The following is a 27,259-nucleotide window of genomic DNA, read 5'->3' on the forward strand; positions in this document are numbered from 1 at the left end:
AATTCTTCCAGTGGGGAAAAAACCCTGGATGTTTCTGCATGTGTGGATTTCATCCCACTGTATTTGATTTGCAGCCCGGAAAGCCAACTGTATCCTGGGCTGCACCAGAAGGATTGTGGCCAGCAGATAAAGGAGGTGATTCTGCTCCTCTGCTCTGCTCAGGTGAGACCCCACCTCGGGTGCCGTGGCCAGGTCTGGTGCCCCCAAAATAAGAAGGAAGTGGAACTGTTGGAGGGAGTCCAGAGGAGGCCACGAAGTTGATAAGAGGCCTGGAGCACCTCCCCTGTGGAGACAGGCTGGGAGAGCTGGGGGTGTCCAGCCTGGAGAGGAGAAGGTGGTGTGGAGACCTCACAGCACCTTCCAGGATCTGAAGGGGCTCCAGGGAAGCTGGAGAGGGGCTGTTCATCAGGAACTGGAGTGACAGGACAAGGGGGAATGGCTTCACCCTGAGAGAGGGGAAATTTATGTTAAATGTACGGAATAAATTCTTCCCTGTGAGGGTGGGGAGGCCCTGGCACAGGTTGCCCAGAGAAGCTGTGGCTGCCCCATCCCTGGAAGTGTCCAAGGCCAGGTTGGACGGGGCTTGGAGCAGCCTGGGCTGGTGGAAGGTGTCCCTGCCCATGGCAGGGGGGTTGGAATGAGATAGTTCTGCTGATGGTTGTAGCCTCCTGATCTTCTGGTTTGCACTTCTGGTGCACCTGACAGAGCATGGGAAACTAAAAAAGCCCTACATTTAGGATAAAAATCCTTTACCAACAACCAAAACATCAGTGTGGTAACAATATTTTTCTCATACTGAAGCCAGAACTCAGCACTGTATCAGCTACTTGGGAAATCACTGAGAAAATTAAATCTATTCCAGCAGAAAACATCTCTAGGTGTAAATACAGAGCTTGTGTCCCGAGGCTTCAGCAAATCCAGCCTCTCATGCTCGTAAAGCCAAGCAAACAACATACTAAATCCCACAGTGTTATAGCTGTGTGTGACTCCTTCTGCTTTAAACCCATTTATGCCTCACAACTAATATCTCCCAACACACTGGGACCGTCCGTGGGAGCTGGATATCTCACGCAGGAAAACCCAACCAACCAAATGCCAGACAGTGAGACTGAGAAGAGTGGCCACGTGTGTTAAAGGCAAGTTTCAGCCAAAATAATCTGGCTGAACTGAGAGATCCTCATCAGGTGAGAGAAAACCCACAGACTCTCATAGCAGTGCTAGAAATGCCAGTTACAGCTGGGCGATGCCCGGGAAGTTACCAAGTGTTGGCTCGTGACAGATGGTCTCCCACGGTTTCACCATCCTGGGAAAGAGAGTTTTGAATGCTGAAATGAGGAGAGGCAGTGTATATTTTAGTCACACACCCAGAGAATCCCGCTTTTGCTTCAAAATATTACCTAGATTTGGTTAGGAAAGGTCTCGTGTTCCACAGTGTTGTGGAACTTTGAGTGAAAACATTGGCTGGATCCCCTCAGATTAGATCTTGGCAACATTCTGAAATAAATAAAGCTATTTATGCAGCCCAGAGCTAGACCTGGGACAAGTGTCTTGCTATCTAGACCACAGTCTCCTTTATTTTATGCTTTCCTATCGATTATAGATGATGATAGTTATTTTTCAGTTGGCATATGGAGTTGTGAGGTTCTGAAAGTGAAATACAAACAAGGTGATGATTGACTGTGAGCCTCAGGAGAAGATTGTCTTGGTGAGGAGCAGCTCTGCAACTTGAATTTTTTCCTTATCCTCCTCTTTGTTAGTAGCAGAAAGTAGGGCAACCTCCAGAGGAACATCACAAAATTGATTCACAGATGAACCCTTTTCCTGTGCTATTTATTCTTTGTGAGTGTCTCAATCTCGATCCTGAAGTTTGAGACCCTTGGCTTGGCTTTGCTGGGTTTCATTTCACTCAGAATTTGGGTTTTTCCTGAATCTCATGTGTCATCCCGCAGAGTTCTCTTATACTAAATCTGGTAAAAGTCATAAAAAGATAAAAATGAGCATAAAAATGGACTAGGTCCTGAGTTGGGTTTTTTTTAGGGAGATATTAGCTGGAGTGAGACAGAAGATATTCCTAGGAATGGCAGAAGGGCTGATTTGAGAGGTTTCCCCACGCCAACTGCTATAAGGTCTATATTCAGATCTAACAGATTTATTAAATCATCTGGGCTGAAATTTTCCAAGATCACTATTTGCCACAGGAAGAGGATTTTGGAAAAACTCCAAAGACTCTTAAGAGACCCCAAAAATCAACGCCTCGATTTTAGTGCTCATTCCACGTATTATTCTTCCTCCTTCCCTTCAGGCAGTTGTTTTTTTGAAATCCTGATTCTACTACTGATGAGAGAGAGGTTTTACTGAAGAAGACAGAATAGATAATATAATTAGTTTATTGTAATGCCCATGTGCAACTGGGGCAAAACAAGGTTGCTCAGGGTACATTGACTCTATTGCTCTGTGACTTCATAACCCCAGAAGTGCTTGACTTCATAACCCCAAAGTTCTCTTAACTTAGCCTTTTTTGTCTATAATCAGCACTCAGGGGTCTCAGAATGCAGATCCTGAGGCAGGAATGTCTCTGGAATAAGGAGCTCTGGCCTTTCATTGGAGAGAATTCTGCGTGGAGGAGCTTTGATGATGGACCCTCAGCACCAGCTTAGTGCACTTGTTCTTAGTTCTCTTCATTTATTGATGTAAGACTTCCTGTAACTTCTCTGTTTACACCCAGTGGAGGGAGTGAAACCTGAGGGATGTAAACACTTCCCTGAAGAACTTTCTTGCATGAGGATGAATGTATTTTGTGGTGTAAAATTAAAACCTGATCTCAGGATACATTTATTTGCAATGAGGGTGGGGAGGCCCTGGCACAGGCTGCCCAGAGAAGCTGTGGCTGCCCCATCCCTGGAAGTGTCCAAGGCCACATTGGATGGGGCTTGGAGCAACCTGGGCTGGTGGAAGGTGTCCCTGCCCATGGCAGGGGGTAGAACGAGAAGAGCCTTAATGTCCCTTCCAGCCCAAACCATCTGTGATTCTGTGATCTGTCACTGTCCCCACTAAGTGCAGCTGGTGGGCATTAATCTGTCTTCTCTGCATTTTTATTTGTGTTATGTGGTGACATCCACTAAAGACAAAACAGTGGCCATTTTGGAAGAAGGGAGAGAAAACGAGACACACTGGGTGGAAACAACAAACAGTCCCTCCAATCTCCTCCTTTACCCTGCTGCTTAAAACAGATGTTTCTGTTCAAAGACAGGCTTTTAACCAGACACAGGCTCACCTTACCCACCCTTCCCCTCTTCCTTTCTTCCTCTCTGGGCTCTTCCCTCACTCTTACAAAATGCAGTTTCCAAATGCCCGAAATGGGAGATCCCTCAGGGCAAACCTGTTGCTGCAGTCACTGAGAAACTGGTGCAGTTTTGTCTCCCACTCCTGTCAGATCCATTTTTGTGCTTTCCATTTTTCCCTCCCAAACTCCGTCCTGTGATTCCCCTCCCACATATCTGCACACAAATAATACCTTGTCACCAGGCTGTCAACAAGTCCTCTCTGAATGCACGTAGCATCTAATGTCTTATGGCAGAAATTCCCTTCAGTGACAGAAGAGGCATTTTGCAGATGTTTTTTCCGAGTCAAAGCCATGGCATTGATCAAAACAAAAGTGTTTCCATCCTTGTTTTCACACAATTTAGCACGAGGTATTGCTAACTCTGGGAGAAGTGTTGATTTTTGTTTCCCCCCTGCAGAGCTGTGTGATTCCACAGGACATCTTTGTTGAAGATGTACCAGGTATTAGTAGTTATGACAAAAATTCTCACCTCTCCCGCCCCATGGCTGCTTTCAGTTTCAGCTGAGTCCTGCTGCTCCAGGTAGGCATAGCTATTCCAAAATGTGGATTTTGGGATGTGTAATGGTGTCCTGAGAGGGAATTTCCGCCTCCCTGGAGCCTCCAGTGGTGGAACTGTCCGGATCTCCCTCCCTGCAGAACCATTTTCATCCCTTTGTTGCAATTTACCTGCGAAGATCACAGAATCACAGACTGGTTTGGGTTGTAAGGGATCTTAAAGATCATCTTATCCCAACCACCAGCCATGGGCAGGGACACCTTCCACTAGCCCAGGTTGCTCCAAGCCCTGTCCAACCTGGCCTTGGACACTTCCAGGGATGGGGCATTAAAAAGATGCATTTTAGTGACCAAACATCATCCTTTACCTCTGAGCACCTTATTCACCCATCACACCAGGGAGTTATGAGCCCATGGCACAGCATGAAACTCTAAGCCTGGAATCCACCCCAAGACGAGCTTATCTTTAAAAAAAGGGGTTTAGATCTGCTTGGGTGAGGAGAAGATGTTGATTGAAAATAAGTTTGGTCAACCTTAAAGGAACTCTGCCTTTAGATATACGAGAACGTGTTTATCTTCTAGGCTTGATCTGAAGTTTTCTTTGTTTCTGTTTTGAAGGGGAGTGGCAGAACCCTTCACTGCTGGGATGATGCAACTTGTTTTCCATCTACATGGAATTAACTTTAAGTGTGTTTCTGTAACGTCTATAAATACTGGAATAAACAACCAAATTAATTTTGTTCCCTGTCACAGCCCAAGCAGCTCCAAGTGCAGATGCAAAGTGGGGTGGACGACTGCAAATGCCTTTTCAGGAAGAGCTGATTTGCACTGTAAAAAAAAAAAAAAAAAAATATATTTAAAGATGTGTTGGAAGAGTTCATAGGGTGCTGAAGAACTTCACAAGAGATCAGAACAGGACAAAGAGCAAGTATCCCTGCAGGGGAGGGAACGGGCAGGCGGGACTTTTGCTGGTGTTTTTATTTATAATCGTACTTCAAAGCAGTGGTTTCGTTCTGCAAGGAGTAAATAATGAATGGTGATATTTTTAACCTCCTACATAGACTCTGTGTTTCATCTACAAGAGGTCTGGCAGCATCCAGAGTATTCATGGCATCGTTAATGTGAACTGCTTGACTGCTTGAATAACAAGTGCAACTTAAAGCCATTTACTCGTGGGGATTCAAAGAACAGCCTGGACAAGAAAGAAGCACAATTATCAAGTTAATGTTGAAATCAGACTCTGATGAACTCTGTGAAGACAGGCTGAGGGAGCTGGGGGCATTCAGTCTGGAGAAGAGAATACTTTGGGGAGAGCTCAGAGCCACTTCCAGGGCCTGAAGGGGCTCCAAGAGAGCTGGAGAGGGACTGGAGTGACAGGACAAGAGGGAATGGCTTTAAGCTGAAGGAGGGTAGATTTAGATGAGATATTATGAAGAAATCCTTCCCTGTGAGGGTGGGGAGGCCCTGGCACAGGTTGCCCAGAGAAGCTGTGGCTGCCCCATCCCTGGCAGTGTCCAAGGCCAGGTTGGACGGGGCTTGGAGCAACCTGGGCTGGTGGAAGGTGTCCCTGCCCATGGCAGGGGGTGGAACTGGATGGTCTTTTAAGTCACTTCCAATCCAAACCATGATTTTATGAGCCTGGCAATGAATCCTGTCCACTCTAAGGTGTTTTTTTTCTGTGCTAATAATACCCTTTTCCCTCTCAAAGTGAAGAACTGTAGAGGATACCTTGGACAAATCAAAGCAGTCTTGGCAGTGCTGCAAAAACTCTGATTTATCAGCAAGTAGCAGGGAGCTGTAATCAGATAAACTCTGTAGTTATAGGTTTGATTTTGAATGCCACCTCCTGCCCTAATGCCAACCCCAAAGGGCATGTGAGGTGGGAGCCTTTTACAGGGAAAACTGCAAAGCAGCACATCAAAAGCCAGTTGATGGGCCCGTGATAACAGAGGACTCCCAAAAGGCTGCCAACACCTCATAGGAAATTTTTAAATACATTGTTCAGAAACAGTTCTGCCTGTGTATCACATTTCTCATTAAAAAGAATCCCTTTGTTCTCCTGCTTTAGAGAATATTTGCATGAAGCCTGGCTCCTGGCTGCTGGTGCTGTGGGAGTGTGGCATGAAACCCTCGCTGGGGGTTGTGTTTTTCACAGGGATCAGTCCTGATACTACAGGAGACTCTGGATGTGCTACTGCTGGAGGCAGACCAAGGAAGAATTCCAGTGCAATTAAATTAAAAATCAGGAATTATTTTTTATTTCTTCTTTTTTTTTTTTCCCCCCTGACATCCACAATTACCTGATTCTTGTGTTTGTTAAATATTCAAATATTCCTTAAGCTGGTGCATAGGTGGATGAAAGGCTGCTTGGAATGCCAGCACTGGAATGCCCAGTTACCTGTATGGTGATGTTTTTTCTTCAGGACCTGTGGTGATAGGACAAGGAACAATGGGTTCCAACTGAAAGAGAGGAAATTAAGTTAGATATAAGGAATAAGTTCTTCCCTGTGAGAAGGGAAGAGGGTGGTGAGGCCCTGGCACAGGTTGCCCAGAGAAGCTGTGGCTGCCCCATCCCTGGAAGTGTCCAAGGCCAGGTTGGACGGAGCTTGGAGCAACCTGGGCTGGTGGAAGGTGTCCCTGCCCAGGGCAGGGGGTGGAGTTGGATGATATTTACAGTCCCTTCCAACCCAAGCCATTCCCTAATGCTGTGATTCTATAAGCAAGACTTAAAAAACGATCATTTGCTTCTATTTAGTTTTATAATTGAACCAAAGTAATTTTTCCAAACTCATCAGTCCTCTCCAGAGCCCGAATGTCCACGTTGGTTTCCCTTCTTTCCTCTCTTCCTCTCTCCCCTTCCTTAGAGCTTCAGTTCCTTCCACACAGCAAATCAACACTTCCTGGCTTTTATTCTTTGAAACACTCTGCAAGTGTTTAATCCTGAAAATATCTGGGATTAGGACAGATTAATATTTGGAAAGCACAGGAATGCTGGGTGGTGCTGCTTAGGTGTCAAACTTTATCAGGAAGTGCTGACACCTGTATTTGTTCAAAAATCACAAGCAAAGCACATGACAGTGATTTTTTTTAAGAATAAATGCAGAATTATTCTGATTTATCTCTGTTATTATTTTTTGGGAATTCTCTTCTCATGCTTTCACAGCAACAAATACTAGAGGTCATTTCTCTATCTGAGAAAACACTTTACCAAAGAGAAAATGGTGTCTTCACACATAGAGCTTGGGTTTGGAGTGAAAAAATGGGAATATTCTGAACCAACCACAGTTGGCAGCACTGTCTGTGAACCCAGGTAGTGGCAAATGTTGCTGGAGTTTATATTGCAAGTTAAAATGTCAAACTCACCAGACTCCTCACAAGCCCTGGGGAGCCTGGAGCTGCCACCAGCTGGTCTCTGCCTCTTGTATGCACTTGCTTCGTGCCAGAGCTTTGTTCTCAGTCCAAGTTCTGATGGCATAAAGCTCCTTTATTCCCTTTTTTGTTATCTATTTTCCATATCACTTATGTGTAGTTGCCCCGACAGGAGGGATAATTTTCTGAGAAAGAATATCAGGATTTCAGGGAGGGTTTCAGAATATCAGGGAAGTTATTCTGCCCCTCTGCCCACTCAGGTGAGACCCCCCTGCAGAGCTGATCCAGCCCTGGGAACAGCACAGGGAGGACATGGAGCTGCTGGAGAGAGTCCAGAGGAGGCACCAAGATGATCAGAGGGATGGAGCAGCTCTGCTGGGAGGAAAGGCTGGGAGAGCTGGGATTGTTCAGCCTGGAGAAGAGAAGCTTTGGGGTGACCAATTGTGGCCTTCCAGGACCTGAAGGAGTGACAGGAAAGATGGAGAGAGACTATTTCCAAGGGCCTGGAGTGACAGGACAAGGGGGAATGGCTTCACACTGACATAGGGCAGGGTGAGATGGGATATTGGGAATAAATTGTTCCCTGTGAGGGTGGGGAGGCCCTGGCACAGGTTGCCCAGAGAAGCTGTGGCTGCCTCATCCCTGGAAGTGTCCAAGGCCAGGTTGGACAGGGCTTGGAGCAACCTGGGCTGGTGGAAGGTGTCCCTGCCCATGGCTGGGGGTGGAATGAGATGACATTTAAGGTTCCTTCCAGCCCAAACCAGTCTGTGATTCTGTGATTCTATGACTTAGCCCCACAGAGGTAGTTTTACCCCTTTTGCAGCCTATTCTGGGGTCTCTCAGATTTTGAAGTTAATCTGCTGTGTTCTGTACAGAAGAGCAATATTCCTTCACAGGTGACAGAACTGAAGCAGAGACTTCATCTCACACTTCAAATTTTGTGACAAGGCTAAGGAATGGTTTGAGTTATTTGCTGGTTGGTTTGGATTTTTTTGCTGTAGTCTGGTACTTTATCTGTGGAAAATCATTTCTCCTCTTCCTAATGGCTGACCTGTTGATCTCCTCATCTTAGGAAAGAGCAGACACCCATGCTGATGACAGGCTGACTCATTTCAAAGCTTTTCTGTGACAAATGTGATTAATTACTGACAGGCAGGAGATGGGATTGCATCCTTCAGACAGGGAGAGGGGCCTGGGACACAGAGGACCTGCAGTAAAAGCAGCTCTAGGAAAGGATGTTGAGGCTGAATTTTATCCTCTGTTGTTTTCATGTCTGAGACAAAGAATCAGTGGAAGGAGAAGTGGAGGCACTGACATAAAATGTGTGTGTTGCTGGAATGAGGTAAGGATTTTTAGGATCATATGTGATCCCTGCTATGCTGAAGGACCCACAGTGATGATTTGCTTGCTCCTTACACTGTAATAGTTCATATACAACTATAATTAATAACTCTTTCCTCTCTTCTCCCTCTAGAGAGTCACTCTGTAGCCCAGGTCAGCCCAAGAACACTGAAAAAGCCATGGTTGAGTGACAAATATCAGCACCAGGGGCAGGAGGGACTTTGATGCTGTTCAGCATTGGCTGCAGCAGCAAGGACACTCCAATCCCATCCAATTGTGCTTTGATCCTGTTTTCTCTGAGGGAGTCACAGCTTTGCTTTTGCTAAAGACAGGAAACACAACAGTTGGCACTGGAGGAGGGATTGGAGCTCTCTGTAAAGATTCCACCTCCAGAGTGATGAAGTGAGCTTGGAGATGGGAGGGCAGAGGTGATGCTTCCCCCAGAGGGACACAGTGTAAGAATCACTTGTTTTTACCTAAAGGCATAATCCAAATAAGCATCAGTATTGCAGTCCCACAGGCAAAATGGCCAGTGTGGTTCCACAGCTGAGGGAGAGCAGGCTGAGAATTACAGCCTGTGTTTGCACAGAGGTGAACTGACCTACTCATCCCTCATTGAAGTGAGTGTTCTTTCCTTTCAGGCATTAGGAGACAGATCCTAAAATGGAGCAAAGTGGGCCAAGTCTGTTGCAGTCAGCAAAACGACTCTTATTTACCCCAGCTAAGAAAGAGCAGGATTTTCCAGCTTAGAAAGGGTCTGTTGGAGGAGGGATTGTAAAGGAGGCTCTGCTGGTTGGGTGGGCACGTGTCTGGAAGTGCTGGAGTACGTGCAAGGCTTTTCTCTGCCTACAAAACAGAAACCTGCAGGCGTCACTTCACGGGGGATTTGAAAGTCGGGCTCACAGCAATTCATTTTGCACTGCTTGAGTAACCAGCTTCAGTGCACAGTCCTGCCAGCTTAGCCTTGTACAATTGAAACTATTCCCCAAAGACCTAAGCTGTCTGGAAATATTCTTGAATACGGGATATTGAAGTGCAGTTGAGCAAGAATATCAACAAGGAGCTGTTGCCGTTGGGCTCTGGTCCAAAAAACAGTCTCTGCAGTGTTACCTTTGCACACCCTGGCAGAGGCAGGTGGGACAGGCAAGATCATGTAAAATATTAAGCAGGTGAGGGAATGAAATGTTAGTCCTGACCATGTTCTTGCATACTGATATCACAGCCAAACGTGGAGCTTGCTGGGGAAGGAGGGAGATCAAGACCCTCTAGAGGAGATGGAAAATAGGTACATTGAGGTCAATATCAAGCCAAAATTCAGTTATCTCTTAACAGGAAAATTCAAGTTCAGGGTGCTGTAACTTCCCTAACATGTAGAGGTTGGGGTGACCAGTTCTTTGTAGGGAACAATGAGTAGCAGATTTGTTAATGAACTACTCTGATTTCAAGAGGAGCTGATTCCTGCCTGTCACAAGGAAGCATCAATGACATTGGTTTTCTCTAGTGACTAGCTGGGGTGCTTCTGGCTGGCAAAGAAGTTTCAGTAAGCTGCAATTAAGGTCAGGATAAAATAAGCCCCTTTTAACCAACAGGAACCCCAAACCAGTTGAAGTCCTGACAGGATGATTTATCCTGTAACCTCCCAGTGAACACAAGGGCGACAATGAGCAGCTGCCTGAAAGCAGGAGCCAGTTCAGCTTGAGAGTTGGAAAAATCATCGACTTACAGAAAGAATTCTGAATAAAAAGACTGGAATTATTGACATTTGGGTTATGGCAGCGATGCCAACCTCCCCCTTTTCTCCTAGGGCTGGTGCTCTGACACGGGGGCCTCTCTGGGTGCCAGCAGTGGGAACCTGAAATTCTGCTTTTGTGCAGTTTGTAGAGGTGTCAGCTTTACTGCCCCCACAACATCAGCTGAGACCTGGCTAACAGAGCTGCTCCAAGAGCCTTTTTGGGTCTCAGCATCACTTACAATTGACTTGTTTGACAATGTGACATGTTGAATCAAATTCTAGGCTTATGACAAGAACTGCTGGGCATCCTGGTGTGTCTCATGGATGGACAGCAAACATCTCCTCTTCTGTATAGTAGGATCATGACACTTTATTTAAAAAACCACAATGGATCAATTGTTTTCTCTCAGAAAACAAATTCTCCTAGAGTTCTAGAATGGTTTGGGTTGTAAGGAACCTTAAAGATCACCTCTTTCCAACCATACCTTCCACTAGTCCAGGTTGCTCAGAGCTCCATCCAAAGTGACCTCAGATGAGAGTTTGATCCCAATGAAAGTTTTTATTTTTGACATGTCATTATTACATCACTTCTTGACATGGCACAGAGGATCAAACCTTACCAAGGTGCAGCAAAGTGCACGGTGCAAGATGTTACCAGCCTGAAAAATCCACCTCCTTCTAATGTAATGAGTGAATCATTTGCAGCTTTAGGTTAATCTGATGCCAGTATCCCTGACTGGTGCACCTGTGCCACAGAGGTACCTGGATGAGCTGGATTTAGTGATGATTGTAAGCACTACAGGACTGCACCCTTGCACAGATGTTTGAATCTTTATCTGCCAGCTGCCCTTGAACAGAGAATATTGCTGAGAGGGAAACACAGGCTTCATTTCCCTGTTCTGGCATTTCAGAATACTTGAATTGCAGATGTTATCCTACTTTATAAAGCACCCACACAAACTGGGCTTGAAAGGGGCTGCACTTTTGTTGTGCCAGTTTTCTCTGCCCTGGTTCATCTTTCCGCCGTAGACGGGGACGTCTAACAAAGGCTCGTGGTACTTTCTAGGTTCTCCTTTCTGTCATATCCCTGGGATGTGTGGCTCAGAGCTGATTTCAAAGCATTCAGCCCCATGGCTTTTGAAACGTGGCAGGCCTCTTTTTATTCAAACATGTAGAACAAGTGTGTTACAAACAGGCTCCTGCCGTCGTTCCTGTTGCCCTCAGCGATGCTGAATAGGAATCATCCAGTAAGCAAGATAAAAAATGACATCTTTACAATGTGAGGCTGCTGTTCATCCCTGATGTTAAATCTGGGCAGCCAGCACCTCTGCACCCACTTCTGTGTCTGTCATACACAACACGTGAAGTTGTTTTGAGATTGAATGTGGGAAATACAGGTCACAGCATCCAAACAGGGAAACTCGTTGGGTTAATGGTTGGGCTCGATGATCTTAGAGGGCTTTTCTAGCCCTAATGATTCTATGATTCTAAAGGTAGAAACACTTTTTAAAGTTTTACTTTAAGTGTTCCTTAAAACGAATCTTTGAGTAGAAGCCAGACTGGGGGGATTTTATGTGAGAGAAGGGCCTTTGTCTTAACCCTGGTGATCCCTGTTGGGAAGGTTATTTATGTTAGAAACAGCAAAGCTTCAAAGGATGATCTGAGATCTGATTAGGAAAGAAGCATTTTTTGTTGCCTCTCCTCATCACATCTTCTCTCTGAATTCTCCAGAGGAGTTCCTGACTTGTTCACTGCCTGCTACCTGAGGTGTGGTGTGAATCAACATCCCCAACACGACCTGCAGTGCCATAGAGGTTATGGGATGGCCTGAGAGATGTTTCAGGTAATGGCCAGGCCAGAAGACACATACTTGAATCCCAGAATCAGAGCACATGGCAAAGGATTGTGTGCAGATGGGTCTGGAATATCCCCAGGGAGAAGACTCCACACCCTCTCTGGTCTCTGTTCAGGGCTGGGTCACTGCCCAGCAAAGAAGTTCTTCCTCCTGTCCAGCTGGAGCTTCCTGGGCATCAGTTCCTGCCTGTTCCTGCTGTGCCATTGCTGGGCCCCCCCAGCAGAGCCTGCTCCATCCTCTGCCCCCTCCCTGCAGCCCCTGATGGAGATTTATAAGATCCCCTCAGGTCTGCTCAAGGCTGAAGAGGTCCAGCTCTCCCAGCCTGTCCTTGTAACAGATATTCTATAAGAGGCAGATGAGTTCAGTCTTCAAGTGTTGCCAAATTAAATAAACATCAGTATGTTAGAATGAAGAGAGGATTAAATTGGGAATGGGTTTAACTTCAGCTCATGACTTGACCCAAAGGCCTCTTTGCTGGCAGCTGCTCCAAGGAACTTTGCTCAGTGTCCTGGTGCTATAGTTGTGGTGTACATGGAAGACAAGGTTTGGAGACCTGGCTTTGGATGTGATTTCCAGACCTGTGGTGAATGGAGAGCACCTTTGGTGTAAAGCTGCTCCCCATTGCCATGTGCAAATTGCTGCCACAGGGCTCACTGCAGTCCTAGAGCAGAGATCCCATCTGCCCCCATTGCTCCCAAACAATTTGTCCACAGCCAGAATCAAAAAGGAATTAAATCTTAATGGTTTCTCTGGGACCATCACTCTGTGGGCTCATCTGCAGCAGGGAGGTTTTCACATGTACACTGGTCACCTAGCAGGGTGGGCCTTATAAAAGCTTAATAAGCTTAATTAAAATAGGGTTCATTAGGAAAGGAAAAAGAGACAATAATACAAGGAAAGTCTGTGGGCCTGGATAATCTGCTTCTTTATGTTCATCAGCTTGGAATGATGGGAAAATCCATGCCTTGAAGGCAGAGACTGGGCAGTCAATGTATGTGATTGACAGTGCCTGTAGCTTGGAATTGCTGCTACAAGTGACTGTAAATGAATCATTAGTGGAGGAGGTGAAGGGCAGGAAATTTTTGCTTAAAACCCTGGAGCAGGTCTGTACTCTCATCACAGAGAGTCAGAGTGAGCTGTTCTCATTTTCCACTTCAGCAAAGGTCTGAGCTCCAAAACACTGGCTTTGATATGTGCAAATCTCAGGGGGCATGATGTAAAACAATTTCTTCAGCCTTAGTAGTCTTGGAAATCCTTCTAATGCAGAATATGCTCTTAATCCTTTTTCTTCATTTGTCTCTCCCCTGTATTTGCTTTATCTGCTTTAGTCATCCCTTACAAGCCTCCATCTAACTGTGCTCCAGCACAGATTTTCTTTCTGTAGCTGCTTTGGAGCTCCTTGTCCTGCCCAAAGTGACCTGTATGAATTGATTTCACAGCACAAAGTTCCTTTTATATCACTGTACTCTCTATTGGGTGACTTCCCAGTTTTCTGGGATGGTACTCTGTGGTTAGGTGTTAATTGGACTCTAATAATATAATAGCACTCCATTCCTAACACAATTTTGGAAACATTCCAATACAAATAACAATAAAGTTCGAAAACATGTCGTAGGCATCATACCTGTGCCATTCAACAATTTATTTCCAGCCATGCAAAACAAACACCGTGTACTTCAGCTCCTGCATAAAGCAACTTCATAAAGCAATGACCCTGTTCAGTCAGTTAAAGTGACACTGCTTTCCTAACATTTAAATAATTTAAGCACAGGAGTTTTATTTATATTCAAAAGAAATAATTTGACTGGGAAGCTCATGTTCGGTTTCTTGCCTTGGTTTGAGTTCCTCCTTGCATTCTGGTGAGAGCCAAACATTTAATTGTGCTGTGATTTATCTGCTCCGTGCTCTGTTTGTGTGCCCTGAAATTAAGGGTTCAGTGTGCTGTGCTGCTGAGGGCACGGGAAGTCTGGAAGAGGGAGGAATTGAAGGCAGGGCTCCCAAATCTGGGGCTGGTGTCCTAATCAATGAGCCATCTTTGTGAGTCACTGTGCACCTCGGCTCTCCTGTCGAGCAGTGACACAGCAGAGCCATAAAGACATTAGACATGATGAGCCACTCCAGCCCTTCCTGAGAAAAGCACATCAAAGCAGCTCGGGTGATTAACTCCAGAGGATGTGGAGGATGAGGACCTGGATTCTGTTTCACACCCGGAGACTGGCCCAGGCTCTGCTCAGTTCATCTCTGAGCTGACAAAGGCAGCTGAGACCGAATTAAAGCTAAAGGTTGGTTAAGCAGAAACGAGAACTGCAGGGGAGCACTTGCAGTGTTCATTTGGAAACACAAAAAAACCTGTTCTGAAATGGGAATGGTTCTGTCAAAATCAGTCATCTGGAAGCTGCCACTTCCAGGGACACTTCAAGGACCTGGATGCTCTGAACATTCATCAAGCGGGAGCTGGAGACCCAGATCCTGGAGTTAACTCAGCATCAGACTGGGAAACATAGACAGTCAGCTCTCTCTGCTTCTGATGTCAGTGCCTAAATCTCTACATTTTCCCTAGGATTTGACCTTGGTGGAATTTAAAAGCGAATGGATTTCGTGAAGTTTGGCCCTGGTGGGCCAGTAAGTGCAAGGTGTGAAAGATCAAGCCCTCAAAGCAGAAAGATTTTTGCTGTTACCACCACTGCGAAAAGAGGTGCTTTCAGGCACGTATTTCACATCAAAGATTTAAAGAGCTGGTTTGTATTTACTTTCTGGCATTACGTGGAGCACAAATAGCAGGCAGCTCTTTTTTTATATTCCATTTCAGAAGCTTTGCTCTTTGATCTTGAAGGCACCGCTGGAAATATCTCCTGGACCAGAGGCCTTTTCCTACTCCAGAAATGAGTAAACTGAAGCGTGGAAGAGTGAGAATGTGACAAACACAAGGTGAGGGGTTAATGGTCAGGGATTTCTGAACCGAGTGGATCACACTCTGGAGGACTCAGATAAGTGTAATGAGGCAGCTGTGAGCGACCCACAGGAAAATAGGGGCAGTTGATGAGATTGAGTTGTGAGTACGTGTTATAAGAGAAAATAAGAGTTGAGAAAAGCCTTTGACTGAGCTCAGTCAGGACCAGGTGGTACAAGAGCAGATGTTGCTGGTGATTTTCAGGGGAGGGTCTGGGAGATCAGGGCAGGCAGTTCTGCAGGAGCCTTTGCTGTGTCCTGCGTGAAGACGAAGAAGGACAACCAAGAGTGTGTCATAACCAGCCTGGATGGAATGTGCAGCATGTGGGATCTTGTGAAGGAGACAGATGAGTGTTGCAAAGCACTTAAGTGCTGGGAATGTCTCTGTTGGGTCACTGTGCCCTATTTGGGGTATCTCATAGCAAGAAGGAGGGGAAAAAGAGGATTTGGAAATAGAAATTACTAGAAAAAAACAATTAAGTGAGGGAGGACAGAACCTTCAGTGCTAAGAACAATTCAGAAAACTTTTGACAAACATTTGCCTCGTGTTCTCATAATGGATCCTGCTTGGCCAAGGGGATGGAACAGGTAATTTCCTATTTCCCCGTAGCTCTGTCTTCCAGGACTTTATGACTCTCGTTGATCTATCGCAGATCTGCAAACTCTCTGCTCTGTGGTGAGGGTAAGGAAGCTTTTGCACAGTGAATAGCACCTAGAAAGCATTCAGGATTGAAGAAAAATAGTTCATGTGACAGCAGAGCAAAAGTCTCACAAGGCAGCTGTGATGGGTGAGAGAACTGATGACCCCAATAGGCTTTATGAAACCCTGACCTCAGAGTGGGACCTGAGAAATATCCAGGTAGAAAGAGAGATTTGAGTACAGGACAGGCAGAGATAGTTCAGGCAGACAAAGTTTGGGTTCTGACCCTATTGCTTTTTCCTCATTTGGGGGTGTTTTGCAGTTGTTTTTTGAGAAAACAAATCATTTGACCCCACTCCTCTTTCAGATGTGTGTGTTGCCATCCTGAAAGGTACCAGATAGTCCATGGTGCAACAAGCAGAAGGGTAAGAAAAACTGCAGGAATTCTGTTTGCAGAAACTCCAAAACACAAAATCTGGGGCTTGTTCCATGGTGAAACTCCTGTGCCCCCACAGCAGGTTGTGTTACAGAGCAGGGCTGAAATCTGTGGGGTCTCCAGGCACAGCCCTCCCTCTGCTCTGCTCTCCAGATGAGCTCCTGGGAAGTGCCAGAGAAGTGGAAGGGTCTGTGCCAGGTGCCATCAGTGGGTTGGACATCACATCAGATGGGGCACACTTTGTCACAGGTGAGGGGGTGGGTAAAACCAGAAAAGAGGAGGTCATGCCAAGACCAGGAAAAGCAGAGCAGTGAAGCCAGGATCTCAGAAAGGAAAGAAAAAATTAAAAGGAGAGGTCAGCTAAAGGGGAAAATAAAATGAACCACTGAAGAAAACCACTTAGAAAAGGGCTGTGATTCAGCCTGGGGAGATGCTGAGGTTCAGTCTTGCAAGGTGTAATGTAAAGGTGAAGGCAGGGCTCAAACCTCTCTGGGGAATGCAGGGTTTCCTCGTGCCCTGCTCCCCCTTTAGTTCAGTGGTGTTCTCCGTGCTCTCCAGTGGTTTGTTCGAGTGACCTACTCCAGAATCCTGGCAGCCTGTCAGGTTACAAGCAGGAATGGCTCCAGGCTCCAGCCAGCCTCAGGCTCACATGTTCCCCACCAGTGTGACATCTCCTCTGGGAGCCCAGCCCTTGCACGGGGGAGCTTTGGGAGTGTGTACCTTGGCTTTGGCTAAAACCCATGGATTTACCATCAGTTCTTTTCAATTAGCCTGGTAAATGAATGTTGGTTAAGAGTATTTTGAAGGCCCTCTGTGTTACTGGCACCAGTTGCTGGCCAGAGCTCACTGGCCAGACCCTGAGCGCTGTCCTGGCACTGACTCTGCACTTCAGCTGGAAAGAAGTAGTTGTTGCCATAATGCCCAAAGCAATGTATCCCACCCTGCCCAAATCAAATGGGTGTCTGAGTATTCCCCTGACTGTGGGGATAAGGATAATGGCCTTAAGCAGGTTTAGATTCGGTATTAGGAAGAAATTCTTTAATACAAGGGAGGTGAGGCACTGGCACAGAGAGGTTGTGGACTCCCTGTCCCTGGAAGTGTTCAAGGCCAGGTTGGACAGGGCTGGTGCTCTAATGGAAGGTGTCCCTGCACATGGCAGCACATGGAATGAGATGATCTTTAAGATCCCTTCCAACCCAAACCACTCTGGGATTCTGGGATTCCAGGTGGTGCCAGTCTGGTCTGAGATTCCCCAGGTTTGCACAAACAGCTGGAGCAGGAGCTGTCAGGCTGCTGCTTCCCCAGCCAGTCCAAGTGATCCTTTCCTCTTACAGCTGAGGTAATTCTAAAGCATTTTTACAATAAGAGGGGACACTATTTTTATATGGCATGCATTTATCAGATTCTCCAGAGAGCCCCTATAGCACTGACTAAACAGGTCTGACTTTTTCAGGGCAGCCATGAATCTGCTGTTCCTTTTAGACTGTTGTGAAAGGTTTCATCACTTCTGAAAATCGTCTTGGCTGTTGTTATAACACTTACATGTTGTTACTGCCACCTTTCCTGATAGTCTTCTGGCACAGCCTGACTTGTATCTCTGCTCAGTTTTGTAGGCTCTCTCTTGCTTTCACGTGGTCTCTCCTCCCTCCCCCCTTCTCGCCCTGCCTTTAATGAATGACTTGTTGTGTAAATTCAGTCTTCTGTGTTTATTTTAATTTGTCTGGTCCTGATTAAGGAAAAAGCCCTCAGCTCCAACTCTGGCATTTAACTGGGAAGCTCTTTTGAGTCAAGATTTTAAATCCACATTCTCAAAGGAATACAAGGATGTTGGGGCTTCTTCTTTTGCTGTGTCCAATTTAAAACTCTCTTCAGGGGACTGGTTTTCAAGAGTGCAGTCAGTTCTGAAAATGCCTGGGTGTTTCCAGCTAGACACACTCAAATTCCTGGTTGCTTGCCTAATTTTTCAAACAGGCTCCAAATTTCCATGGAATAGGTATTTGTACTTTTACTTACTCAATATCATATCTAGTATTAAAAGCAACAGCTCTCAAGATACTGTTTGTTTAAAGATCAGTGTAGGCAGCAGCCTGTGTAGTGATGCAAGTGAAGTGAGTATTTCTCTTGCAGGCATTGAAGACCTGTGAGAATTCTGTCATCAATTAAAATGCAGCAAAATGTCGCAGTCCTTAATGTTAAGGATTTTAGATGTTTTAGTTAATAAAGATGATTTACAGGCAGTGACAAAATAAGTAGTGTCACACCTGTACTGACAGTATTAGCTGTTCTGGTAGGCAAAGGAGGACAGGGATTTGAAGGTATGATTGCTCATTTTCTTCTTTTTGTGCCACTAAAAATGTTTCCTGCTCATAGCACAGTAAAGGGGGATCATTTTGGACTGGCCTGGAGGGTATCTGTGCACCTCTGTTGTCCATCAAGCACTATGCAAATATATTCCTTCTGGCTGAAATATCTCTGCTCTCATTAACAGAGCCTTTAGCAAAGGAATTAAGTCATTCCTTCCTCTTTCCCTTTGGAGTTGAGCCTTGATGCTCTGCAGCAATAAACACTCCAGCAGGTTCTACAAGCTCGGCAGCAAAGCTCACTGTGGTTTGGAAGGCAGGATCCAACCACTGGAATGTGGGACAGGCAGGCAAAATGTTTGTGCTTGTGCTGGGGGAACACAGACGAGCAGTGGAGCCTGTGAGAGCCAACCAGGCAGCCCTGAAGACCCGTGTCACTGCCACCTGCTCAGGGTGCAGGATGGCAGATGCAGAACACTGTCTGTCAGAGCCCCACCTCAGCAAAGCCACTCTGTCCCCACCAGATCACAACAAACCTTCACTGCAGGTGTGGGGAGGATCCAGGTGGCCACTGGGGAGCCACAGGCCTGTTTTGGTGTGGCTGCTCCCAGGCTGTAAAGACCAGAGCCCTGGACTCTCCTGCTGCTCCAGCTGGTTCTTCACACCCCAGAGGCAGCAAAGTGAGACGGGCGTTCCTGACTCCCCTGGCCACTGTCACCCTCTGGAGCTGTGGCTGCCAAACCACACTTTCTGTTTGTGACAGCTGCCAGGCAGCTCAGGCTCTGAGCCTTCCACCCTCCAGACTGGAAATCTGGGAGCAGAGGTTCTTTGGAGGAGCCCTGTCCTGCTCGGATTGCTTTTGGGTGGGAAGCAACGTCACTTTATTGAAACCAGGGCAGATTTTAGACAGGGACACCAGCTGAGTTCTCTTGCTGCAGTGTAGCAGCTGATGTAGGTCACTGCCCAGGGTGATGGTGCAGTGGCAGCAGCAGCATCTCCCCTGTCCTGTGGCACACCATGCCCCATTAGCCCCCCAACCCCAGTGTCCATGCACAAGGCTGTGCCATCACATCCTTGCTGCTGTAGGGGCAGATGATTTGGGGCACATTCCCACAAAGGAAATAGTGGTGATAACCCCACAGGTTGTGACTGCAGGTAGCTGTGTGACCTTCCAGGCTTGTCCAGAAGTGCTCAGCTATGTGGCAACTTGGCAGCACCTCTTCCCCCAGCACAGCCTTGTCCCTCCCAGCACATCTCACGAGTGCTAAGAGCTCTGCACGCTCCACACCAGCGCATCCCAGGTCCCCAGGGAGCCCCTGGAGCAGTACAAATGGATGTGACCTACATGAACAACTCCAGGAGCAGATATGCACAGCAACCTGTGCTGCTCCTTGCCAGCGGCCGGCTTGTGTTTGGCAAACACGAGCTGCAGTCCCAACTTCCTCCTTCTGCACTGCCTGACAGCAGGCACGTTGTGTTGTACAGCAGGAATGTGTCATTAGGCTGTCATGAGTCATGAAGAACAGCTGGTGGATAATGGAGATCTCCAGCTCCTGTGTGCAGGATCAGCCATAAGGAGTGTGCTGGGGATGGCAGTGCCCCCGTCTATGCCCAGGCAAAGGCAGCTGATGCTGCTCCAGTCGTATCCGGGGAAGCAAAGAGGTGTCACTGGCAGAAGATGTGTTTGCACACCCGCTGCATCTGCTCCTGACACCTCAGCCCCCACGTCTTGCCAAATTTTCTCTTGCAGAAATGCACAGGCACTGTTGTTGCACCACCTCCCCTACGCTGCCTTGACTGACCCCAGAGATGTCAAAGTGGAGTTAAATTCTGGCCCCTGAGGGCCTGGGGTCTGGATGAAGGGAATATCAGTGAAAACCAGGAATGTACTAGGTTTTGGAAAAGGCTTTATTTACTATTGTGTGGGGAAATAAAAGAAAGTTGTGTTAAACACATCTCAGTGCTGTCCAACTCTCAGGGAAAACAGCCATCGGCTCTCGGCGTTGGGCCAGGGAGGGACACCCGGGTGCCAGCTGTGCCATCAGTGCTGGGATAAGAGCCCTTGACCAGTAAGAATTTGGCTCCAGCCCCCTGATGCCACCCCCACAGTGAGTTCTTTCTCCCAGGTTCAGGCCATGGACACCACTGAAAGGCTTCACCCCCCTCGCCTTCCTGTTCTCGGCACAAAAGGGGTTTTATACACTAAGGGGTTTTAACACATGAGCATCTGAAATTCGTATTTTTGTTGTTGGTTTTCACATGCCTCAGCACCTCATGGCATCTGCTTGTGTGGAGATGGATTCCCTGGTGCTCATGCCCTCAGGTGCCCAAATGCACAGCCAAGCTGGGATGATGCACCAGGAGAAGGGGAGTCCCCCCTCCTTTGGCTAAACGGGGGCAGCAAGTCCCTGGGGAATTCAGCCCACCAGAACCTTTCCAAGGAAGGCCACAGCATGGATATACTGCTGGAGACTGCAGGGCAAAGCTGTTGTGGTGTCCCAGCCCTAAACAATGGGATTTAGCAGGAGGCATCCCCTTGATCTGCTGGCAAGAAGCAGGGGGTCTCCACTTGGTCCCTGGATCTTTGGCCACTGCCCTCTGCTCTGTCCAGTCAGTCTGGACTTTGCAGGCCCTTCAAGGCTTGTTCATGTGCATCCTGCCTGCTCCCCAGGTACCCAGGCTTTCCTCTGCCAGGCAGTGGGCAGTAAGGGAGGGATGGCATTTGGCTCTGTTCTCCTCCAGCAGCTCCCAGACCAGCTGGCTGGGAGCTGAAGGTTGAACAGTGTTTGCCAATCCTCTGGAGAAGGAGGACACCTCCTTTTCTGGTGCAGGTCAGCATCTCCAGCCAGGCAGGCCATGGATCTCTTGGGAGACCTGTGATGAATCCCAGTGGCCACAAGTGATGGCTCTGTGGAGATCCCTGCTGGGTGGTGTGTCCATACCCTGAGGTTGCAGGAGTTCTACTAGGAAAGGGGGGAACTGCTGCTGCCTGTTACAGTCTTGAGCACTTACAATCCCCTTGTCCCCCTGGACATGCCTTCCCTGGCTGCTGGCCCATAGCTGAGATCCTGGAGACCCACTTACACTGGAGCTGAACCAGCTCCTCACCCTTCCCTGTGGACATGCCTCCCATTGCCTCACACTGGGTCTCTGCTGGTGCTCCCAGCTCTGCCCTGTTGCCAAGCCATGGAGTTTCATGTGTGTAGCTCTGGAAGGTGGTTTATTGATCCTGGAGATACCCAAGGTGTGAGACTGGTTTCCAGTTGAGACCTCAGAGCTCCCCCAGCCTGACCTGGGGGAGCCTCAGATGGTTTCCACAGCACAAACCCTGCTCAGTGCTGGTGTATCAGGGCTCAGCTGCCTCTTCTCGCCCCCGGGTTCAGTGCTTGCTGGGGAGATCCCATCATCTCAGTTCAGGGGGATAATGGGTGGAAAGAGCCCGGAGACACCTGCTCAGTGAAGCAGCCAGGGATGGTAGAGATGCATTAAAACCAGAGTGAAATTGCTGCAAACAAAGTGCAGAAGTTCCTGCAGCTCGGGGTTATCTCCTGCTTTCATGTTCTGAACCGACGGAGCATGTTCATGGCTATTCACCAGCACGAGGCCAGGGCCCTGGAAAAGCAGCTTTTACCTGCCTTGATGCTGTCCCTCCTCAAACACACTCCCAAAAAAGGCAGGCTCCATGCATCTTTAATCGGGGCACTAAACAACTCAGCTTGCTATCTATAATTTAATCCTACTTGGAGAGGCTGGAAAAGGAGGTGTTGCGGCAGGGGGGAGATTCCTCTGCCTGCCTTTCAGCCATAAAACTGGTGCAGGCAGGGAGAGAGGCAGAGGTACAGGAAGTGAGGGGCAGAGGGGCAGGCAGGGAGAGGGGCAGAGGTGCAGGCAGGGAGGAGAGCTGAAGAGGTGCAGGCAGGAAAAGGGCAGGGAGAGGCAGGAGAGGGGAAGAGGTGCAGGCAGGGAGAGGGGAAGAAGTGCAGGCAGGCAGAGGGACAGAGGTGCAGGCAGGGAGGGAGAGGGACAGTGGTGCAGGCAGGGAGAGGGGCAAAGGTGCAGGGAGGGAGAGGGGAAGAGGTGGAGGCAGGAAAAGGGCAGGGAGAGGGGAAAAGATGCAGGCAGGGAGAGGGGCAGAGGTGCAGGCAGGCAGAGGGGCAGAGGTGCAGGTAGGGAGGGAGAGGGACAGTGGTGCAGGCAGAGGTGCAGGCAGGGAGAGGGGCAGATGGGCAGGGAGGAGAGGGGAAGAGGTGCAGGCAGGAAAAGGGCAGCGCTACAGGCAGGGAGAGCGGCAGAGGCGCAGGCAGGGAGAGGGACAGCGAGATGGACAGCATCCAGAGCAGGCTGGTTCCCCCGGAGCCGCCCTGCCTCCCCCCCTCACCTGCCCGCGGGCTGCGAGCCCCGGCGGCGGGATGGGGGTTGTTGAAAGCAGTTTCCACTCCGCCGCACAGATGTTCCCAGCCCGTGCCAAGAGAGCGGGAGAGGCTTAAAGAAAGAAAACATTGTCCTATGGCAAAGCCCAGCGAGCATGTAGGAAGATTTCTCCTTTTTTGTTATAACCATTATGATTTGGCAGCGTGAAAATGGATTTCTCTCGGGCCTGAATCAGCTCAGCTCCAAACTATTCAGGATTTTATCCTAGTGCTCATCCCAATATCCAAGTGCCTCCCTGGCATGGAGGCTCATGCCCAGCCAGAGGGAACACTTCCAGTGCCATCCTGTCACCGTGTCTCCCTAATCAAACCCAAACTGTCCGTGTTTTTATATTCATCCCAGCTGTCTGGTGTCCAAAGCACTGGGACAATTCATGCCATAACAGCAAGGAATTTTCCATAATAGTAACCAAGCATTTCCCCCTTTTCTTTCTTCCCTCTCCCCCCCCCCCCCACTTTTCCCCCACTCTACATTTGCTCCAAGGTCTAAGCCTGGTACAGAGAAAACAGGAGCTGGAAAGGCAGAGGCTGGAGACAGCCAGGAGATCCCAAAAAAGGCATTTTAGGGAGAAAGTGCTGATGCAACCCAGTGGTGCCGTCGTGCTGCAGCGCCAATAAATATTTGATTTAGCCTGAATAGGAAGGCATCGCATCTGGAATGATCTGAAGAAGAGGGAAGATCACAAATACAATATTATTGAAAGGAAGATTAGCATGGTGAGCATTCCTGGAGCTCACCCCAGCGTGCAAATTGCCTTAGATTGGAATAAACTGATGGTACCTGTTGGAAAGGTACCACTGGCTGCACTGGGCTGGGTGGGCTGTGCTGCCAGTCACAGGATGCCTGTGCCTGGTGCTTGGAAAGACACTGAGATAAAAATCCAACAGATTTTTAAGTCCTTGGCTGACGTGTGCTGTCAGCATTCCCTGCACTGGCCTTGCTGGGCACAGCTGGGGGGCTGACAGGGCCCTGGGAAAGCCACTTTCATTACCCAATACTTTCAAATTCTGGCAGGTTTGTGTTTTTTTGACTTGGCTGTGTTTCACTGTCACATTTTGGACTCTTCCCCTTTCATGTGTTCATCAGGTCTCACTTTCCATCCATCCCCTTCCAACAAACACCGGGTTCTGATCCGACTCTCTCAGTCCGTTCCCACCTCTTGGACTATCCACTCTCCTCACTTTTTCTTTCAGTTTTTCCTCGCTTTCTTTAACAAGTTGCTCTGGATTTCTGGTTCCACTTAGCTCAGCATTAAGCCCTGCTCGGGTTCCCTCCCTCACTCCCACCACCGCTGTTCTGGCTCGTGTGGGATGCTGCTGGGCTCGAGTGTCCAGCCAAAACCAACCAGAGAGAAACAACAAGTACTTTCCTTTTCAGTGAGCTGGGAGTTTTCTAGAGCCGATAAACCCATTCTTCCCACACTGCGTGAAGCACAACCTGCCTTTGTTAAATAATTCAGAGAGAAAAAATCCCCATGTCCTCATGCAAATGCTCTGCTAGAACCCAGTTTCCATCTCCTCAGGGTCTAGAGCAGGGTTTGCAGTGGATGGGCCTGTGAGCAGGGCCAGGAGTCTGCTGGGGGTCCCAGGGAGTGCTCAGGACTTTGCTTTATGGATTGTGACCTTTGTATAGGATAAGGGAGACTAATATTGAGGATGTATTTCCCAAAAGAGCATTTTATCTACTGGCCTGATAAAGATGGATTTCACAGCTCTCTGGCCAGGAGGATGCTGAGAAATGAGCTTTAACTGTGGGTTCAGAGCCAGTTCAAGTCAAACCTCTGAACTTAGCTGGAATTTTTGTTTGTTTGTAGCTGGAATTTTTGCTCAGCTTTGGTGCTGACTTCCTTGACTGCCTGGGACAGTGAGACCCTCTCCCAGTGCCAACAGCTTTCCTTAGCCAGGCTGGGAGCAGTGAGCCAACAAGGTGCTGGTGGGTTTATCCAGGAGCAGATCCTGCACAGAACCACCACACCACATCCCACCAGCCCAGGCCACCCAAGGGTGGGCTCCACCCCACCAGGCAGGGCTGCTTCCTGCCGTCATTCCCACCTCCTTGGGAGGAAAGACTGAGCTGGCCCCAGGGCAGCATCCCCCTGGGATAGAGATCTGGATAACTCCTAGAAGGGGGCTGCTTCCCTGGGAGGCCTGGCAGGGGTTCACCCCACCAGTGCCAGGCTCTCTGGGGACATCCCTTACCCATCAGGGCTGGCTGTTGGTGGGAGGAAAACTTCAGCTGGGCTCAGCCCTCTCTCCTCTCTGGATAAGCAGGGGCCACTCATGGTAGAGCCATCCCCAGAGGATCCATGGGTGGCTGATCCCCCTCCATCAGCTCAGCATCGCCAGGACACGATGGATTTAGTCTGACATCACTCCTGGCCCCAGTGGCAGCGCACAGCCCTCTGCCCTCCTCCATGCCCAGCACACTGACAGCTGCCAGCCCTGTGTCCCCCAGGGAAGTCACCATCTCCTGCCACCACCCCACCTCACAGCCCCCAGCACAGGGACACCTGGCCTGCAGGGAGGAGGGATCATGACACCTCCATCATTTTGGTCCATCTCTTTTGAAGTTACATCATCACCAGCTGTGTCCAGGGCAGGGCTTGCAGCACATCCCTGTGCCTGGGGTGCTGGTGGTGCCTCATTCCTCTGCAGGGCGGGGAAGGTGGTGGGAATGCTGCCTGGCACAGCAGATCCTTCCCTGGGACATAGGGAGATGCTGCTGGATGCTGCCAAGGCCTGCAGGGATGGAAGAGCCTGCAGCATCCAAAATCAAGCTTAGCCCCCCCAGAGACCCCCTCCCTGGCTCAGCATCAGCCTTGGCAGTTCCTGAGGGACAGAAGAGGCCTTGGCTGCAATGGGGCCACTGCCACCCCCCTGCCCTGCAGTAAGGTGACACTTAGTGGCCACCCCTGCCTGGCAGAGGGACTTCCTTCCTGCTCTGCCCCTTCCCAGCCCTGTGGCCCTGGACAGCAGCTGCTGGGATGTGCTGGGTTCATTGGCACACTGGGCAGCCCTGCTGCCTCCCATCTCTGCTCCAGGCTGTTATCCCAGAGGGTTGGTGGGAGCCATCAGAGCAGTCCTGGGTGAGAGTTCATCTCGGGGCTGCTGGCAGAGGAATGCAGGTGCCAGCCTCATGTATCTGGGCTGACTTTGGCAATTTGAGTCCCCCAGAGCTGTTTGAAGAGAAATGTCCTGCTGTGGGGCTGTGGGTGAGTGGAAGGCAAGTTACTGCAGAAACAACTGGTCCTGCTGCAGACCCTCTCCTTGTGCTGGCATGGTGCCATGGGACAGGTCCAGCTGGACCAGGGCACTAATGCATCTGAAAGCTGCCTGTAAACCCCACGGTGGGTTTTCTCTGCTGAAGGTGCTGCATATGGAGAGCAAGGAGCTGACCTGGTGGCTTCGGACATCCTTCATCCTCTCACCACACAGGGAGGGCTCAGGAGGCACCATCCCTCCCCAGACAGGCTCTGCCAGACCCCAAATGGGCACCTGAGCATGGTGCCAGATGGTGCCAGGTGGGAAGGAGGTGGGCAAAGCCTCCAGGCTCTGCCAGCGCTGGGTTGGCAACCCTAGTTTTGTGTCTCTGTGTAGAGGAATCCTCGTTATGTGCCAAAACCTCAGTGTGGTGGGTGCAGAGGTGACCATTGTCCCACTGTCCCAGCTGAGAGCATCCAGAGGTGGCAAAATCGGGGCATCTCACAGTCATCCTGAGGTGATGCTGAGGGCAGCAGGGCAGCACCCGTAGAGTACGGCTGGGATTCCTGGGAAAATCCAGGGACCGTGGAGGGGGCAGAGGGCTGGAGCACCCGAGGGTGATGCTGGGGGTGGAGGGCTGGGGCACCCGAGGGTCATGCTGGAGGTGGAGGGTTGGAGCACCCGGGGTGATGCTGGGGGTGGAGGGCTGGGTCACCCCAGGGTGATGCTGGGGGTGGAGGGCTGGGGCACCCGGGGTGATGCTGGGGGTGGAGGGCTGGGGCACCCGGGGTGATGCTGGGGGTGGAGGGCTGGATCACCCCAGGGTGATGCTGGGGGTGGAGGGCTGGGGCACCCGGGGTGATGCCGAGGACACCAGGCAGGCGGGGCTCGGCCGCCCGTGCCGCCAGCGGCAGCTCCCCGCTCTCCCCCCCTCCTCCTCCTCCTCTCCGCTCCCTCTTCCTCCTCCTCCCGTCTCCGTCTCCCTCTCCCGAGCCAGCCCGGCCGGGGGAGGAGCCGGCCGCGCACAAAACCTCCCGCCCGGCCCCTCCGGGCCCCGCACCGGCACCGGCACCGGCGGCGCCCAGCGCCCGCCCGGGGCCATGAGCGCCGCGGCGGGGCCGGGGCTGGGGCCGGCGGGGCCGGGGCAGGGCTGGGGCCGCCCGCGGCC

General features: G+C 49.4%; 1 protein-coding gene across 1 annotated transcript; it reads left to right on the forward strand.

Annotated features, from left to right (window-relative positions):
* Positions 1 to 1,030: 1,030 nt before the first annotated feature.
* Positions 1,031 to 17,100, forward strand: CFAP52 (cilia and flagella associated protein 52; the record flags this gene model as incomplete). The annotated part of the gene is given in 15 exon segments (XM_064676442.1): positions 1,031 to 1,136; positions 1,402 to 1,406; positions 1,510 to 1,653; positions 1,655 to 1,705; positions 8,850 to 8,922; positions 9,844 to 9,958; positions 11,310 to 11,335; positions 12,048 to 12,099; positions 12,101 to 12,123; positions 13,075 to 13,149; positions 13,152 to 13,206; positions 14,969 to 15,041; positions 15,245 to 15,435; positions 15,921 to 16,209; positions 16,211 to 17,100. Coding segments are annotated over 15 exon segments (1,542 nt in total), but the record flags the coding sequence as incomplete, so codon positions are not given.
* Positions 17,101 to 27,259: the final 10,159 nt, after the last annotated feature.

This window comes from Pseudopipra pipra, chromosome 19 (assembly GCF_036250125.1).
Source record: "Pseudopipra pipra isolate bDixPip1 chromosome 19, bDixPip1.hap1, whole genome shotgun sequence".
Classification (NCBI taxonomy): Eukaryota; Metazoa; Chordata; class Aves; order Passeriformes; family Pipridae; genus Pseudopipra; species Pseudopipra pipra.